We start from the raw sequence: 15,889 nt of genomic DNA on the forward strand, positions 1-15,889 counted from the left end.
CAGCAGAGGTCAGACCTGGGTGCTGTAGGGGCGTGGTGGGGGAGGAAACATGTCCGTGGGACTGTAGTAACTCAGAGGGGACGAGCCCTGCGGGTTGGCAGACAGCGGGAGAGAGACAGACGGGTTCTCGTAGTAGGTGTGGAAGCCCAGCCGCTCCCCTCCGTTTCGCATGTCGTCTGTGAGTCCAGAGCGAAGGGAGTACGGGGAACAGGTGGGGCAGTGGTTGCGGTGAGAACCCGAGTCCAGCTGATCCAGAGAGACGGGGGTGATAGACGTGCCGTCCATGGCGAGGGCGTTGCAGGCGTTGCAGGGAAAGTGAGAGAGAGGGTCGGCTCCCACCACGGAGCCCATGTCCACCTCAGAGTCATTCTTCTTACAGCAGTAATACTGCACAGGGTGGACAAGGAGGAGACCAGGGCAGAGAGCACTTACTGTATTAGAAAACATACTGTGACATGTGACATTGTGGGAATTCAGCTAATCTGATTTCTTGCCAATAGTTAAATGAGAAGTCTTCATGTCATGCCTTTGTTTTAAGTACAGAGCTAGAATGGGGATGCAATAGCCTAGCTAAGCATACAGAATGTATGGAGGGGGAAACTGGCTACCAGCTAAGACGCTCCACAGAACTTATGGGCGAAAGCATAGACTGTTGTTCTTCAAGAGAATATTACATTACCAAACTCCCTCTAAAGCTATAAATTATAGTTTTTACATTTCTGTTTGTGTCACATTTAAACAAGATAAAACACGTTCATTAGTGAGCTTTAGAGGAGCTGGTAGGCAAATTTTTGAACTTTGGACAGAGCCAGGATCCAAAGTTCCCCCTGCTTCCAGTTTTACCACTAAACTAAACTAAGCTAAGCTAATCACCCTCAGGCTCCAGCTTAAACTTGCACCAAGAGGAACAGAAGTTAAGATGCTTGTAATGTAACATAATGGTAAATAGTAGAGTAACAAAGTTAGGTTAAAATAATAGTATATTTTTACTTAACTGTGTATTTCCGATGTATATTGTGCAGACAAATACCTTTAAACACACAAAAGGTTAATACACACAATAACACAGTGATACCTGGAGTCTACAGTAACAGAGCACTGCTACGATGCACAGCAGTATCACTCCGGCGAGAATTCCTCCGGATATGACAATAGTTCCCGCTGACATTCGACCAGCTCTCCATCAAACCCTGCAGATGCACAGTGACAGAGAGATGAAGGTCAGAGAGAGATGGATGTTTAATGACAGAGAAGAAGACGGAGGAAAAAAAGAGAATATGAATGAGTGTATTTTACATCTGGATTTCAATAGTGTTTCAGTAGAGATTAAACTAAAATTTACTGCAAATATTCGGTATATTTATGTCCAACAAAGGTTTCTTATAATGCCTGAAAAGATAATTAATGTAGACTGAATTACTATAGTCATGTAAGATTGTGATGTAACCTCAACTGATGAAACATGATGTAACTAGCTGGTTATCATGCAGCTGTTATCAGACAGTTGGGGATGTTTCTGGCCTCACAGATACAGATAGATGATAAATTGAAGGAAAAACCACCACAGACCCAGTCTGTGTTCAGTAAGGTTCACATTATGTTCACTCTAATCCAACCACCAGGGAAGCATTTGCACTCGTTATGTTTCTTTGCATATTTACTCTGTTTCTGAGAGCCAGATGAGAATGATACAACTCCAGAGGAGAAATGTATCCAGATGTTTGCCTTTGTGTTTATTTTGTTGAAGTACTCTTTTTGTACACTGGGGGGCAGTTACCTATAACCAGACTGCATTTACGCAGGAAGCGACGCCTAGCAGCCACCTAGCGAAGGCTCGAATTGGGTTATGCCATCTCTACCGTGCGACTGGTAATGATCTACTTGGATACAATAAACTTTGTTAATATCAGAGGGTAATAAAGGAATCAGTGAAAGCAGAGGTAGACATCTGGACATTGAAATTGTTTTTTGTGCCACACAGCTGATGCCTACTACACGGATCAGTGAGATTTTTTTGACATGCAGCACCGAAGTATTAGTAAGCCACTACACAATGTTTCGTCTGTGTGCAATGGCTGCATTCAAGTCGTTTCACTCAGACCAGAAAACCAGTTCACATCACACCATGTGGTTGTAATTCTGAGTCTGAGATATCAGAAATCTCTGACAGCTTTGATATCTCCCACTTAAAAATAAATGGCTGAAAAGCAGCAATAACTGGTAGTTACATAAAAATAAAACCCAGCATCAACATGAGTAAAATGGCTCTGTAGCTGGAGACACTCTTTATTCAAATGCTCATTCCAGATTATTGTTAATTAAAGTAGTTGCAGAATTTTTCTCCCATTAAATCCACAAATTGTCATTTTGGCATTTCTGTTTCTTCACAGATTAATCAAATAGGATTCAGTGTTTATTATTAAGTATTTGAGGCCCCCTTCATTTCAGTTTTTGTGCTAAGCTAAATTGATCACCTCATGGTTACAACTCCTTTCTTCACATACAGACATGACAGTGGCATCAGTTATCTCATCCAATCAGACAGACGATGAATAATCGCATTATTACAATCATTTTAAATTTCTTTAATTTGTCCCCCTCCTGTACATGTCAGCATCTAACAATATCATCTTTTCAGTTGTTGTGAGTTTACAGCAAAAAATAATTTCACTGCCTGATGAAGTGGTTATATCAGGGCTCGAATAGAAAAGATGGACGCTTACATTAGAAGACAGCGGGAGAGGCAGAGATGGACGAGTGTGAACAGGCAGGAAATCATGACAGGCCTGTGGAGTGTTACTCTCAAATCCTCCTCTCAGTGGAACTCCTGCAGGACAAGAAAGAAGCTTCTGTCAAAAGAAAATGAAAGAAATACACGGCTGCAGCTGAGGATTGCTTTCATTACGGGGCAATCTGTCTTTTCAATTAATCACGTAATTGTTTAGCCTATAAAGTGTCAAAAATAATGACTGGTGACTGTTACAAGTCACAGAAGCCTTAAGTGGTGTACTTCAAACTGCTAATTTAGTTTGATTACCACTCCAAAAGCCCAGAAACATCTATTTTGCAGTGATATAAGACAGAGAACAGCAGCCAATCCTCACATAAGAGTTCCAGCTTGATATTCACACAATAAATGACTTAAAACTACGGAGTTATTATCAGAAATATCACTTTAAACAACTAGTTGCTTCAGCACTAGCCTGTATACATCACATCCACTGTTTCATATGGCATGGTCTCACAATCAGATTCATAAATATAAATAAATGCATAAATTACACACAATTAGATTCACTACAGGAATCTTAGAAGCAACATCTGCAAATTCCAGCAGGACCACTTTGGATAACACTCGTAGATGGCGTAGATGGATTAGCATGCTGAATGCGGCGGCACCTACTGTGCACACTTGCCATATGGCCAGTATGTTGTATGCGTGTGTGCAGTACAATTTCCGCATACTAAATCTGGCTCCTGCTTGCATCTCCTGTTGCTTTTGGTTTATTGGGACTGACTCAAAAGCGCCTCTCAAAGTTGCATGGTAAATTATCATGACATGGTCTCTTTGATACTGATAAGGCAATTGAATAAAACAGTCAAAATGTACTTACTACACCTACATTTACTACTATTCAATACATACATGCAACTTTATGTTGTGCTGAGAACTGGTGACAACTTATAAGACACACAAGATATCTGACAGACATAGTTTAAATACTCAGTCAGGGTAAAGTCAAGAAAAAAGACAGATAAATGCGCAAATACTCACTGCCAAATTGCAATCAAGTGTTGGGGTGTGTAATCCCCTACAACATTTGTTCTGCATTGCAGGTAAATACTCTTAAACAAATAGCTCTGATTGGCACAGTCACACAGGAGCAAAAGTGGTGTAAAAAGAAATCAAGTCTGCACACGTAATTATCTCCACTGCACACAGCAAATGTACTGTCTCAAATAGACCTTACAAACAGGTCTGTCTGACAGAGAGCAATAAATTAACTGCGTGCAAGAGAGATAGAATATGTGCGCAGATGCCTTGATCCCTTCTTACTGGCAGTCACATTAAAATACCAAACACACAATCCAAATATAAATGCATGGAGAGAGAATGCCCCTTTATATTAGTGTATAAAATGCATAATTTTGACGTTAATTTAGAAATTAATTTATATGGTTGAGTTCAGGCACTGAAGCGCTGCTATTAGAGTAATTACAACACAAAACGACTTTGTTTATCTACTGTTCAAGTTGATTAACTAAAACATCCAGATATTTCTCGGTGGAGGAACAACATTTAATTATCCCAATTAAATTGATGGAAAAAAAAAGTCAAGCGTCTAACTCATTACTGGTGTATTAATGTAATTTTCTAAAAGCTATGAGCCTCCCAAGGCTGTAATTTGCAGTGACTTTTAGTGTTATTGCCTAATGAAATGGTTTAAACGTTCCTGCACTTGTTGTCTTGTCATAACCGGCAAATCTTTGCCAGAAGGTTAAAAAAATAGTAGTTCAGGGTTGGGTGGTTTGGGCTGTTGCCTGACTGTGGAGCCACATGTTCCCCAGTTTGCCTTCAGTCAAATCAGGTCAGAAATGTCTTTCCTTTTGCGTTTTAACTGCCTGAATGGAAACAATAAGTGCAAGGTGAGTGAGGTGTACCCTACCTTTAAAAAAATTAGGATTAAAAATGTTATCATTTAATACTGAATACACATGAATGTTTGACTAATTTAACACCATCACAGAGAGAAGTGTGTGTGTGTGTGTGTGTGTGTGTGTGTTGAAATGAGCATGTGAGCCTCCCTTCCCAGACAGCTCACTCGATGCAGTATCTTCCATTGCGTCATCGTACTAAATTATATACACCACGAGCCACGATAATGTCGTTAAAAGCGATGTGAAGTCTCTCTCTTGCTCCCCATTTTTCCATCTCTTCCCTCTTCAGCTCTCTGTCTCGTGTCTCTTCTGTCCTCCTATTGCCTCCTTTACTCTCTTTGTCTTCCATTCACACTTTTAGTCATATGCTCCTCTTTCACCACGCAGCACATTTCATTTTCAACACGTTTCAAACGCAAGACCTGCGCCACATTAATGCAGAAATTATAGCCTCCTCTGATGCATATCAACACGGACAAAGCAATGGAGTCTCACTAGAACCAAAAATAAGTGATTCTGACTAACATGCAACCAAATTATGCTAGAAAGGGATTGCTGAGGTGAAGCCTCAGATTGGAGAATTTCCAACAGACTGGAGAGACAAAGACGACAAGGGACAGAGGTTGGGAGACTCAACTCAAACGCTGTCAGAGTATGTTAGCCAGCGCGGTTCATATAGGTTCAGAGCTGTCTGATTTAACTGAGAAACATACACAAACACAAGTCTGACCAAACACACACATGTAACAACCCTTAGATAACAACACATCCCTGTAGCCTGAAAGGACTTAAAGGATCTGCCAGCAATCCCCTCAGCTTGCTGACTTGGATAAGTGACTGGGTTGGAGGGGCTAAGACGGTCTCAGAGGAGGCAACAGGCATCTGATTTCCACAACACAAAACCTGCTTTAAGCAATTAAGTGTATGACTCCCAGGTGACCAGCACGCTGTCAAATGAACTTCAATGACAGTAAGTATAGGATCTAGTTTTTTACTGAGCAAGAAAAGGCTGAAGAAAATGTGTACCCCTGAGATTTGCAGGGATTTTGACAGCACAAAAGCAAGTGCCTATGAGTGTGTGTGTGAGAGAGACAGAAGCTGTGCTTGGAATGGCACACTAAGGTGCTATTCATACTAAGTGTGACGTCTAATTGAGTATGGAGTGTTTTCAACTGCATAGTATGCGCATTTTGTGTAGGTGAGAAATTCCCAGATGTTTACTAGATTGGCAAGAATTTCTAAGTATGTGCCGAGAGCTCACTTGTCATACTCGGCCGCCCCAAAATGCATTGCGTATCTTCAGACTCTCCAATGGCAAACCACGAGAGAGACGGTTCTAGTGCCACAGTGTAGCTGCTGAGGGTGACGGCTGGATGAAATAATTAAGAATGATAGCGAGGAGTGACACGCAGATTATGTATGGATAAAACATCCACCGCCATCCACCAGGATAAATTATTTTTTCTAATTTAGAGAATTAATTATTTCATCTTTTCAAGTTACGTGGAGCAGCCTGAGCTTTCTAAATGATTTCTTAATTGTTTCTTGTATGCCTGAGTGTTTTCTATAATGATTTAACATTAGAGATCAGAGAGGCTGCTTTCAGTAGTTCCTCATGTTTCCATGCGCGCCATAATGTCACTGCAGCTAATATTGTGGGACATTTACACATTGAAACTATACACTGTAGTTATAAACTTGACAGGACAGAGGAAACTTTCCAGGGGGAACATAAAAACATTTTTAGCTTCTGAAATAAATGTTTTAGACAGCTCTGATGGACACAGTTTTACTACAATCTCATTGTATGAACCAGGGCTATGTGTGTGAACATCCAAAGGTTGTGCAGAAGAACACAGAACATAAATCAATATTAGATCCTATTTGATCCTGTCTGCATGTTTGGCCACTTAAATAATCGATGAAGTTAAGTTGCTGTGCGCGTGCGTAAATGCGCACAGCAGCTCTCTTAAGGTGGAGATGTGCTTATTGCTTGTATTGTATTTATCTTCCCCATTACTGATGTGTTTTTTCAACCACCACAACCAATCCGCCAATGATCAGAATGTTAATTTTTATGACTGCCCCACCTGGTCCGCGGATATAACTGTAATCTGCGCATCACTATTGTTGAACATGAAGCAGGAGCTACTCAGAGAAGATGTATTACAGTCTGCTGGAATTAGCATACTCAATTGTTCCTTCAGTAGGCAGTGTGCAGCACATACTGTTTGAGTAGATAGTATGCAGCACGTTAGTATGCCAAAAGTAAAAGTGCTGCTCATTTTTCTGCTTGGTAGCTGCATTTTCCACCATCTGACTGGCTTCTTCTTCATAGCAATGCTAGTTGAAGCTCATGCGTATCACAACAGAGCAGAAATGATTAGCCGGTCGACAGACAAATTAACTAGCAACTATTCTGATTACCAATTAATCATGTCAGTAATGTTTTCAAGCAATAATGCCAAAAATTCTCTGGTTCCAGCTTCTCAAATGTGAGTCTTTGATGCTTTTCTTTGTCATATATGATAGAAAATGTGAATATCTATAAGATTTGTGCTAAAGTTTTTACTTAAAATCAGAAAATAGTGTTATCAATATTGTGATGTTGATTTTCACCATACCACCCAGACATAACATACAGAAGAAGAAAGGTGATCTATTTCTTACCCTTTCCCTCTTTTTCTCTCTTTCACGCACAAAACTTAGGCTACTTAAAAGCAGTTGATTGGTGAGATGATTGCACCTTCGTCAAGCTACCACATCATCTACTTTCAACCTTAATAATGTTAGAAATGTTGAAAGAGGTGGAGAGGTTTCACACCCCACTTGCAGAACTATATTTAGCGTCTCTTGACACAGGGAAAAGCGGGAGATGAGAGGCAGCTGAGAGAGGTGTCATATTTTAATTCGTTTTCTCTGTGGGAAATGAAATGATCCTAGCAGTCAGCTAAATGCGAACACAGAAACACAGAAGAGTGTGTGCGTGTGTGAACAACCAGCTCGTACACACATTTTTTGTGATGAATGTGTGCGTGTGTGTACACTTACACAACCACCAACAAACATATTCCTAATTGAAAGCTGGAGAGGTAAAAACACTGCTTCCCTCCAAGTCTCGCGTGGGATGATGTGATGATGACTTGGGTTTTAGAAATAGGAGTTTTTTTTCTCCAATATGATACCTGAGTGAACCACAGAAATGAGATACGCTTTGAATGGAAAATTCAATTAGATAACACAACTTAATCTATAAATTAAAGGAATATTTTGACGTTTTGGGAAACATGTTTATCTGCTCACTTGGCGAGAGTGAAATGAGATGAATAATACCACTCGTATCTATCTGTTTAATATGAGGCTGGAGCCAGCAGTTAGTTAGCTTAGCTTAGCTTATCTTAGTTTAGCCTATCTTGTCTTGTCTTAGCTTAGCGTAAAGACTACAAACAGGGGGAAAGAGCTAGCCGCTGTTGAAGAGTAAAAAAAAAATCCTCCTCAGGTCACTAATTAACATGTTATCTTGTTCTTTTGATCTGTGCAAAAACTAAGGCATTAAAAAATTACACATTACACTAAACTAGTTCTTGGCCAGGAACAGTGACTTCCTAGAGTCTTGCTGTAACTCTGAGGTTGCCTTGCAATCGGCCTGACCAAGAAATAGTCCAGCACATATTCCCCATATTGTCTTAACTTTGGACAGAGCCGACCCTAAGCTTTCCCCACTCCAGCTAATAAAAATGTTCAAAAATGGCTAAAAAATGCTCATCACGAGTTGCCTGAGCCCATAGTGACATCTCAAATGTTATTTATCAACAGTATAAAAGCCATTAATAAAGACTTAAAACATAGAAAATCAGCAAATCCTTATATTTTGTAAACCTGGAACCAGCAAATGTTCAACTAATTTTCAGTCAATCAACAAATGGAGCAATCATTCCCAATATATTCTACTTCATTGTAAATATTCTGTGAAATGTCTCGGGGAAATCACTCTGGCTTAGCGCCCTATTCATCTTTATTTTTTGGGTCTCATTATTCTGTCACTGGAGCTAAACAGACAGAATATGCATCTGTCATATTTAAATCATTTTGAAAGCTGAAACTCATCCGTGTTTTCATTTTAAGGACCCATTTAAGAAGACGTTAGGCAGGGTTGTGGTGTGGAGGGGTTTTAATTCTTTTAAAAGAGAATAAACAGAGAAGCTGGGAGATGATTTTACAGCAGGGGATAGATGGGAAACAGAAACATAGAGGGAGGGAGAGAGAGATGGAGCGAGAGGGTGACAGTACCTGAGTGGCTCCGTGATATATCCATTCTTAAATAATGATATGAATATTTCGTTGAGGTGGCCTCTAACTTTCACTGGAAATCACAGTGAGTCCCTGCAATTTTAAAGCCCTGGGGTTTCAATTATTCAAGTATCATTCCTTTAACAATATTTTTCCATCACAGGGCAATTTAGCCAGGTAGTAAAATCGGGACTTTTCTGGCTCGTCTGCCTCTGAAAGCACTCATCTCAGCGTGTGAGGAGAGGAACACATTCACATCTAGGACAGAGACACCCGCAGCTAGAGCATGAGGGAACAAAGACTGCAAAGAGTGGGGGGAAAAAAGCGGGAGGAAAAGTGGACGATTTCATTTTCAAATAGTCTAAACGGAACTCAGTCATCCATTTTTTCCATATGACTGACTGCATACACACGCTTCTGGTCTCCTTTTGTGCTCGGAGGGGTTACCAAGTGTCATCATTACCTCACTGTTATTTATTTTGGATATTTTATGGTTAAATTTGTAAGAAACTGAGCTGAGAAAGACTGAGCTGGGGATGAATTCTGTGCCAATGTTGAAAGAAAAAGGGAAATCGTGGAACCCCAGATGAGCTGCAGGGGTCTCAGTTCAAGATCTGAAACACAAGTGAACACATTCAGTTTCACAGTTCGCCCAGAGCAAGATCCCTGAGGTGCAGAGCAGAGATCAGAGGCACCACACAAACAACCTTGTGGCAAAAGCTTTATAGTTGGCTCCTGTTTGACCTGTAATAGTCTGGCAAACAGTGTGTGTACAGAGAGAGAAAATGCGAAGAGGCACGCTCAAACACACAGCTTACCTGTAAAAGTCACCATCTGGGGGATAGCATCCTCCACTGTGCTGCAAAGCCCTCTGGGAAAGCAAAAAAAAAAAAGAAAAAAGACATGACATCAGTTGTAACCGTGATGCCAGGAGACGCCTCGGGCCCCAGCAGTGATGTGGTCACTGCAGCTGCAGTAAATGAGCTGGTTTGGTTGAGAGGTTGGGGAGGGGGGGGGGGTTCACATGGATCTGTCTTCATTCACATCATAAATTCAACAATTAATCACTCTCATATCATTCATTCATCACACTCTCAGTCGGCGCTCACAGGCTATTACAGATAAGAAATTGGTGTAATTGGCCCACTGTGACATCTGACATATAAAAATATCTATATCATGTTAGATTAAATCTGTATAAAAGACCATAATCGTGTAGGATAAAGAATATATTTCATATTATTAATGTCCTCAAACTTTGTCTGTTTCTCTTTTGGTATAATGCAACCAGCCAACTCTAATGTTAAATTGTCACAAGCATGAATGAGATGGAGGATAAAACCACCTGAAATCGATTTACTCACCTCACTGTCCAGATTATGTGACTGATTCAGGATACACATCACTGCAAGTAATGTCAAAACTACAGTATATACGACCACTTGGCAAGAAACAAAAACCACATTTAATACTTTTCTGACATAGAAACAGAAAATGTTTTAACTAAATTGGCAGCCGCAGATCAATTCAGCAGCTGCTACATCACTGATTAGCCTCAATTAAGCGGATAAATTGATAAGAAGAGGCGTTCAGTGACGCGCGGATGATAGTAAAATCCAGATGTCTCACCTTTCAGATTGAAGGAAATCTCAGCAACCTGTTTGAGGGATCCGTTTTGGTTTTTTTTTCTATTTTATATATATAAATATGTGTATAACTGCGGTCTGTCCAGTATCGTTCGCGGCTCCACACACACACACAATAAAGTCCGGTGATTTCCTCTCCTGTCCCGGTCATTAAAGACTCCCGGAGCCCTCCTGCGCTCGCTCTACACCCGGAACCATCAGCTCATCATCCGCCGTCGGTTTTTACCCTCTTTCCCCCCGGATCACTCACAGCCAGGTGCCAGAGAGGGCCTGTGGGGGATCTCACGGCATCCTCCTCCTCCTCAGTGAAGCGCTGGAGGCGGATGAGACGAGGCGGCGGTCCGGCTGCTGAGTGTCGTCGCTCGGCATGGCTGCGTCCTCAGCGCGGATCCCGGGGGGCGGTTTGGCACCCGCTGCCGCCGGTCCCGGTGGGGCGGGGTGGGAAGAGCAGCGAGGAGGTTTGGCAGTGTCAACCGCACACCGTGGTGATATCACTTTACCGGGATAATGGGAGGGGAGGGAGAGCAGCGGCGGCGGTGGAGGTGGTGGTGTTGGTGGGCAGGGGGTCGTCACCATCCTGACAGGAATGCGTAAAACTGGTGGAGTAATACACTCACTGGTGTCTCTGTAAAGTAGGCCTACACAGGCTCCTTCACTCTGTAATCCTTACTTACACCTGTGACACCTCTTGTAACCAAACCTGTCAAAACCTACACATCAAATTTCTGTTCATGTCCTTTCATGCGTTTTGGAGGAATCTTTGCAGGTGAAGGTAAAAACAATGCTCAATGTAGAGAAGATGGAGAAGCTAAAATACTTAAGAAAAAAAAAAAAGGATACCAAAGTTGATTAAAGATTAATGAATAATAAAAAATAAAAGGTCTAGTGATCTTACATAAGCTACAACTTCAAAATGAGAGTTAAAAGTTCAGCTGCAGACATGGAAAACCCAAAGAGGGAGAAAAGTCCAAAATCCACAAGTTACTGACCACTAAAGTTACACATGTAGGCTACACGAAACAACTACAGTGACAAGATGTTCTTCCACCCTTGAGTTAAAGTACAGGTATAGGGAATTATAATACTCAATATGAGGGGTTAACAGGCTGTGACAAATGGCTTTTTTAATGGTTGATCTACTGAGGTTTTATAGATTAGTTTTTAGCAATGCTTAAAAGAAACTTTTGGTTTGCCAGGTTGTTAAAACTCCCTCTTACTGATGTCTTTTTTAGAGCTGTACCAATGGCCTATTTGAGCTCTGACCTTATGGAAAAGAGCTGCAATGCATTTACATTTACAATGACATACTTGAATTGTTGTAAAAGCTTCTCATCAGTGACCTATGAGGATTTAAAAATGGCATGTGACTTTATAACTTTTGATTGATGAATGTTGTGACCTGTTGATAATGAATTCATTTCTATATTCTACCGAGGAACTGATGTTTACTACCCCTTATTAAGACTTACAACTTCTATTAAGACTTAACTGCACCCTCAAGAGCATTTATTAATGATTTATTCATGTTTATCGACGGCAACCTGGCAACCAAAAAGTCTTATTGATGGTACATAACTCTTCTGTAAAGCATAGTAAACGTTCTATCAACCAACCATTTATAAAGCCATTATTTACATTTTACAATACATTTTCATGAGACACTGGGACCTTTAAAAAGATAGTTTGAACTAAAAAAAAATTAGAGAGCGAGCAGTGTCAGAATGAGCGCATTGAAAAGATGTTTCAAGCTCCTGAAGTCTGAAATCCCTCATAAGTGTGCCGCACGCAGGTCTAGACAAAAAGGTCTAGGAATTAAAGTCTCAGAGGAAGCGTCGAGTGCACGCTGCTGTCCGTGGTGCTGAAGTTCACTACGAGACAAACACTAAGGAAATCATCTCTTTCCCTCACATGCATGCATACAACTAAAGGATTATTTCATACGTCTTTGTTACACCATCTTCATCCTCCTAATAACCTCAAACAACCGGAGCCAACCATCTTAAACTGCTTCTGCAAACAAGATCCATCTTGACCATAATACCCATATAATGAGGAGATTTAGCCGGGCTACATTTGTTTAAGTATAATCTTGATCCGGAGAAGTGGCTCATCTCTTTAGCATTCCCCCTGCCTCTGTGTGTCTCTGGCTAAGTTAAGCTAGCTTTGTAGCAGGGGGCTGATGAAGGGAGGCCAACGGGGAGCTCTAAGATTACAGCTCAAATTGAATAAAGGAGTCGACACATTACAGCGGCTTAGATGATACACCCCACTACACTGGTTAATTTAAAACCAGCACAATGTTATGCACAGCACACAGAAACACACACACACACACACACACACACACACACAAACAACATGCGAAATTTAAACCTGGTCTGCCTCTCTCTTGAACACCATCTCGTCCTCCATTTACCTTCCCTCTCATTTTCACACACACACACACACACACACACACAAAACGACTAACAACCACTCAGCATGGCTTCTGCCTCATGACTTGAGTTCATTATTGCCTTGGCAGGGTTCCTCAGATGAAATTAGAATGACAACAGGAATGACACAGAGTGGAGCAGTGGAAAGTTTACACAGGGTGAAGCCGAGAGCGTGTGTGTGTGTGTGCGCTGAACAAATCTAATCCTCTCTGATTCACGGACAAGCTTGTCTGCATGCATTTGTGATACACTTCCTCTTTGCGTATGTACTCAGTCTAAGAGATGGAGACAGAGAGAGAGAACGAGGAAGAATGGCTTCTGGCAGTAGAACGCAACATGAGCACGAGTCTCTTGGACAAAGTCACAAAGCCTTTCTCAGCAGGACCACCAGTTAGCGTCGACAGCGCAGGCAGAGTTCGTTTACTGTTTGTACTATTTGTGACACAGTTACATACTCCAAAAGCTGGATTATGACTTCCTGATCCAAAGACGTGCTGAGACGCTGCTGCTCTCTATTGCACTGGCAGACATTGAGGAAAGGTAAAGTCTCATTCTCCTCATAGATAACAGCAGATGATGGATGAGCTGTCTAGAGTTTTTTTTTTTTTTTAATTTAACGTACAGAGATAAAGGAATACTTTTTTTTTAAGACTTGTTAGTGGATGACAGTGTTGGTCAGCCAGCCCACCAGTTTGGTCCAGACTAAAATATCTCATCAACATGGATGGATTGCCATGAAATGTTGCACATATATTCCTGTTCCTCAGAGGATAAATCCTGCTGAGTTTGATGGCCCCTTCACTCTTCCTTTAGTGCCACCATGAGTTAGAGGTGTGCGGTTTTGAGTGAAATGTCTCAACAACTATTGGATGGATTGCCATCATTCATGCTCCCCTCAGGATAGACCGTTATAACTTCCTTTAATTTTTCATCTAGCGCTATCACCAGCTTAAAATGTCAACATGTCCAATACTGTGTGGTTTATGATAAAATACTTGAAAACAAATTCTCAATTATTTGTAACTGTACTTTGCACGGCAACATGCTTACCTGAGCTAGTGGACGTGGTAAATAATGCTAAATTTTAGCATGCTGACATAAGCATTTAGCTTAAAGCACCGCTGTGCCAAAGTACAGCCTGACTGAGCCATAGATTCAACGCAGAAAGGGCAATCAAATGTCATCAGCATGCAACAAATTATTTTCTGGCTACGGATTTTGCAAATGAATTCAGAGAGCTGAATGTGAGGTATTTTGGAAAAGAGAAGGTGTCTCACTGCAGGCTCAAGATGAACGATGAAATCTTTTATTGCAGGTGACAGGCCAAAATTGTCTGCTGCAATCCAGTGAGGCACGGCAACAAGGAGAATATATCTATAGTAAATCTTGTTATGGTTGTAAAAACATAAACTGATTTATTCTTCTCTATAAAGCCTTTCTTATATAAAGCACCACTACAGACTAAACTAATGGAAACATCACATACAAAAGGCTTTACCTTTGAAGTAACTCACTGGAAGATACTGGCTGAACGCCACGTAGCATCACAGCAGGCTTGAAAGACCTGTAACAGTCACCCCTCTTCCAGAGTCTTCACCAAACATCAAAACAGTCAAGTGCTTTTCATGGCCCCTGAGCTCACCAGACAGAAACATCACAAAACCTGTATAGAAAATCCTGGAGGGTCAAAAATTGGATTTTTTTTTCACTTCTTCGACCTTCAAAGAACTGCTTTTCCTCTTTAAGGATGTTCCTGGATTATTTTGCACTCAGTTGAGGTGAAGCGTACAGGCAGCGCAAGGACTAAGACGTGTCTGTTCCTCGGTTTGTGGTTCATATTCACAGAATCTATTTTGTCCGTTAAAGCCGTTTGGTTTGGTGTAATGCAGGAAAGGTGTCCTGTCCTTAATATCCTGTATTCTCCACTGAGGAGATTAAGGAGGCTGATCAACCAGGGAGGCCCAGCTTAGACCACAATAAACTGAAAACTAATTAGTTCTGTTTGTCATCACCACTAAAGCCCTGAGGGACAGTATAGCGCTGCATGTTGCCGCCATATACCCAGAACTTGTCGTCGAATCCCACATCGTATCATTAAGGAGTGCCACCATCTATTCCACAGGTAGAGTTTTGCTTCTTTTTTAGCTGAGCTTCCTTTTATGTTCCTCTTCATTTTACACTGCGTTAAAGCCAAAAAGCACATTGTAAGACTAGTCCTCTTCTTTAAATATTACTGCACAACTGTTACTACTACTACTCCCCTACAGTATACCTCTGCACCACACACCTCTCTGCAAAAGAACTGCATTCATATGTGATCTTTAGCCAACATTATTCCTAAGTTTGACACCGTGAAGCACTGAAATCTGAAATTTGAGCATGTCCGAATTTTACTATAACTTTCCTCTTAAACAACAAAAAAATCTGAACAACATACAATACAATACAATGACACTATGTGGCCAAAAGTATGTGGACACCCCCTAACCGTATGCTTTGGTTTTGAGGGCTGTTTTAGGTTAGGCCCTTAATTTCCAATAGACTATTTTCATATTTTCGACTAGCTAGTTCAGCGTTTATTAGCGGTCAGCCAGAATGGAGCTAAAACAGAGGAATGTTAATGTTACTCACGGTCCTCTGGATGTGTGAACTGGTTGTTAACAAATTCATTAAATCAAGTTAAAAAGGTGAGATACTCAATGTCAGAAGTTCACGGTTTGTTTTCACTGTCCAGAAGTGGCTAAAAATGTATTATTGCAGGTTTTAGTGAAATACTATTGCTGCTGTTGCTTCAAGCTTCATGGCAAGGCTCTTTCTTTCCTAATGTAGCGTGACAATCCCTCCGTGCACAAAGTGACA

General features: G+C 41.1%; 1 protein-coding gene across 1 annotated transcript; it reads right to left on the reverse strand.

The window, feature by feature from the left end:
- Window positions 1-9: 9 nt before the first annotated feature.
- Window positions 10-1,168, reverse strand: LOC139212471 (protein FAM163A-like). Its single transcript, XM_070843019.1, has 2 exons — window positions 1,076-1,168; window positions 10-387 (listed from the first exon to the last, which is right to left on the reverse strand). Exons 1-2 carry the CDS (start codon window positions 1,166-1,168, stop codon window positions 10-12), a joined length of 471 nt encoding a protein of 156 aa, XP_070699120.1.
- Between the last annotated feature and the right edge of the window lie 14,721 nt (window positions 1,169-15,889).

The sequence above is a fragment of the Pempheris klunzingeri genome, chromosome 13 (assembly GCF_042242105.1).
Source record: "Pempheris klunzingeri isolate RE-2024b chromosome 13, fPemKlu1.hap1, whole genome shotgun sequence".
Taxonomy (NCBI): Eukaryota; Metazoa; Chordata; class Actinopteri; order Acropomatiformes; family Pempheridae; genus Pempheris; species Pempheris klunzingeri.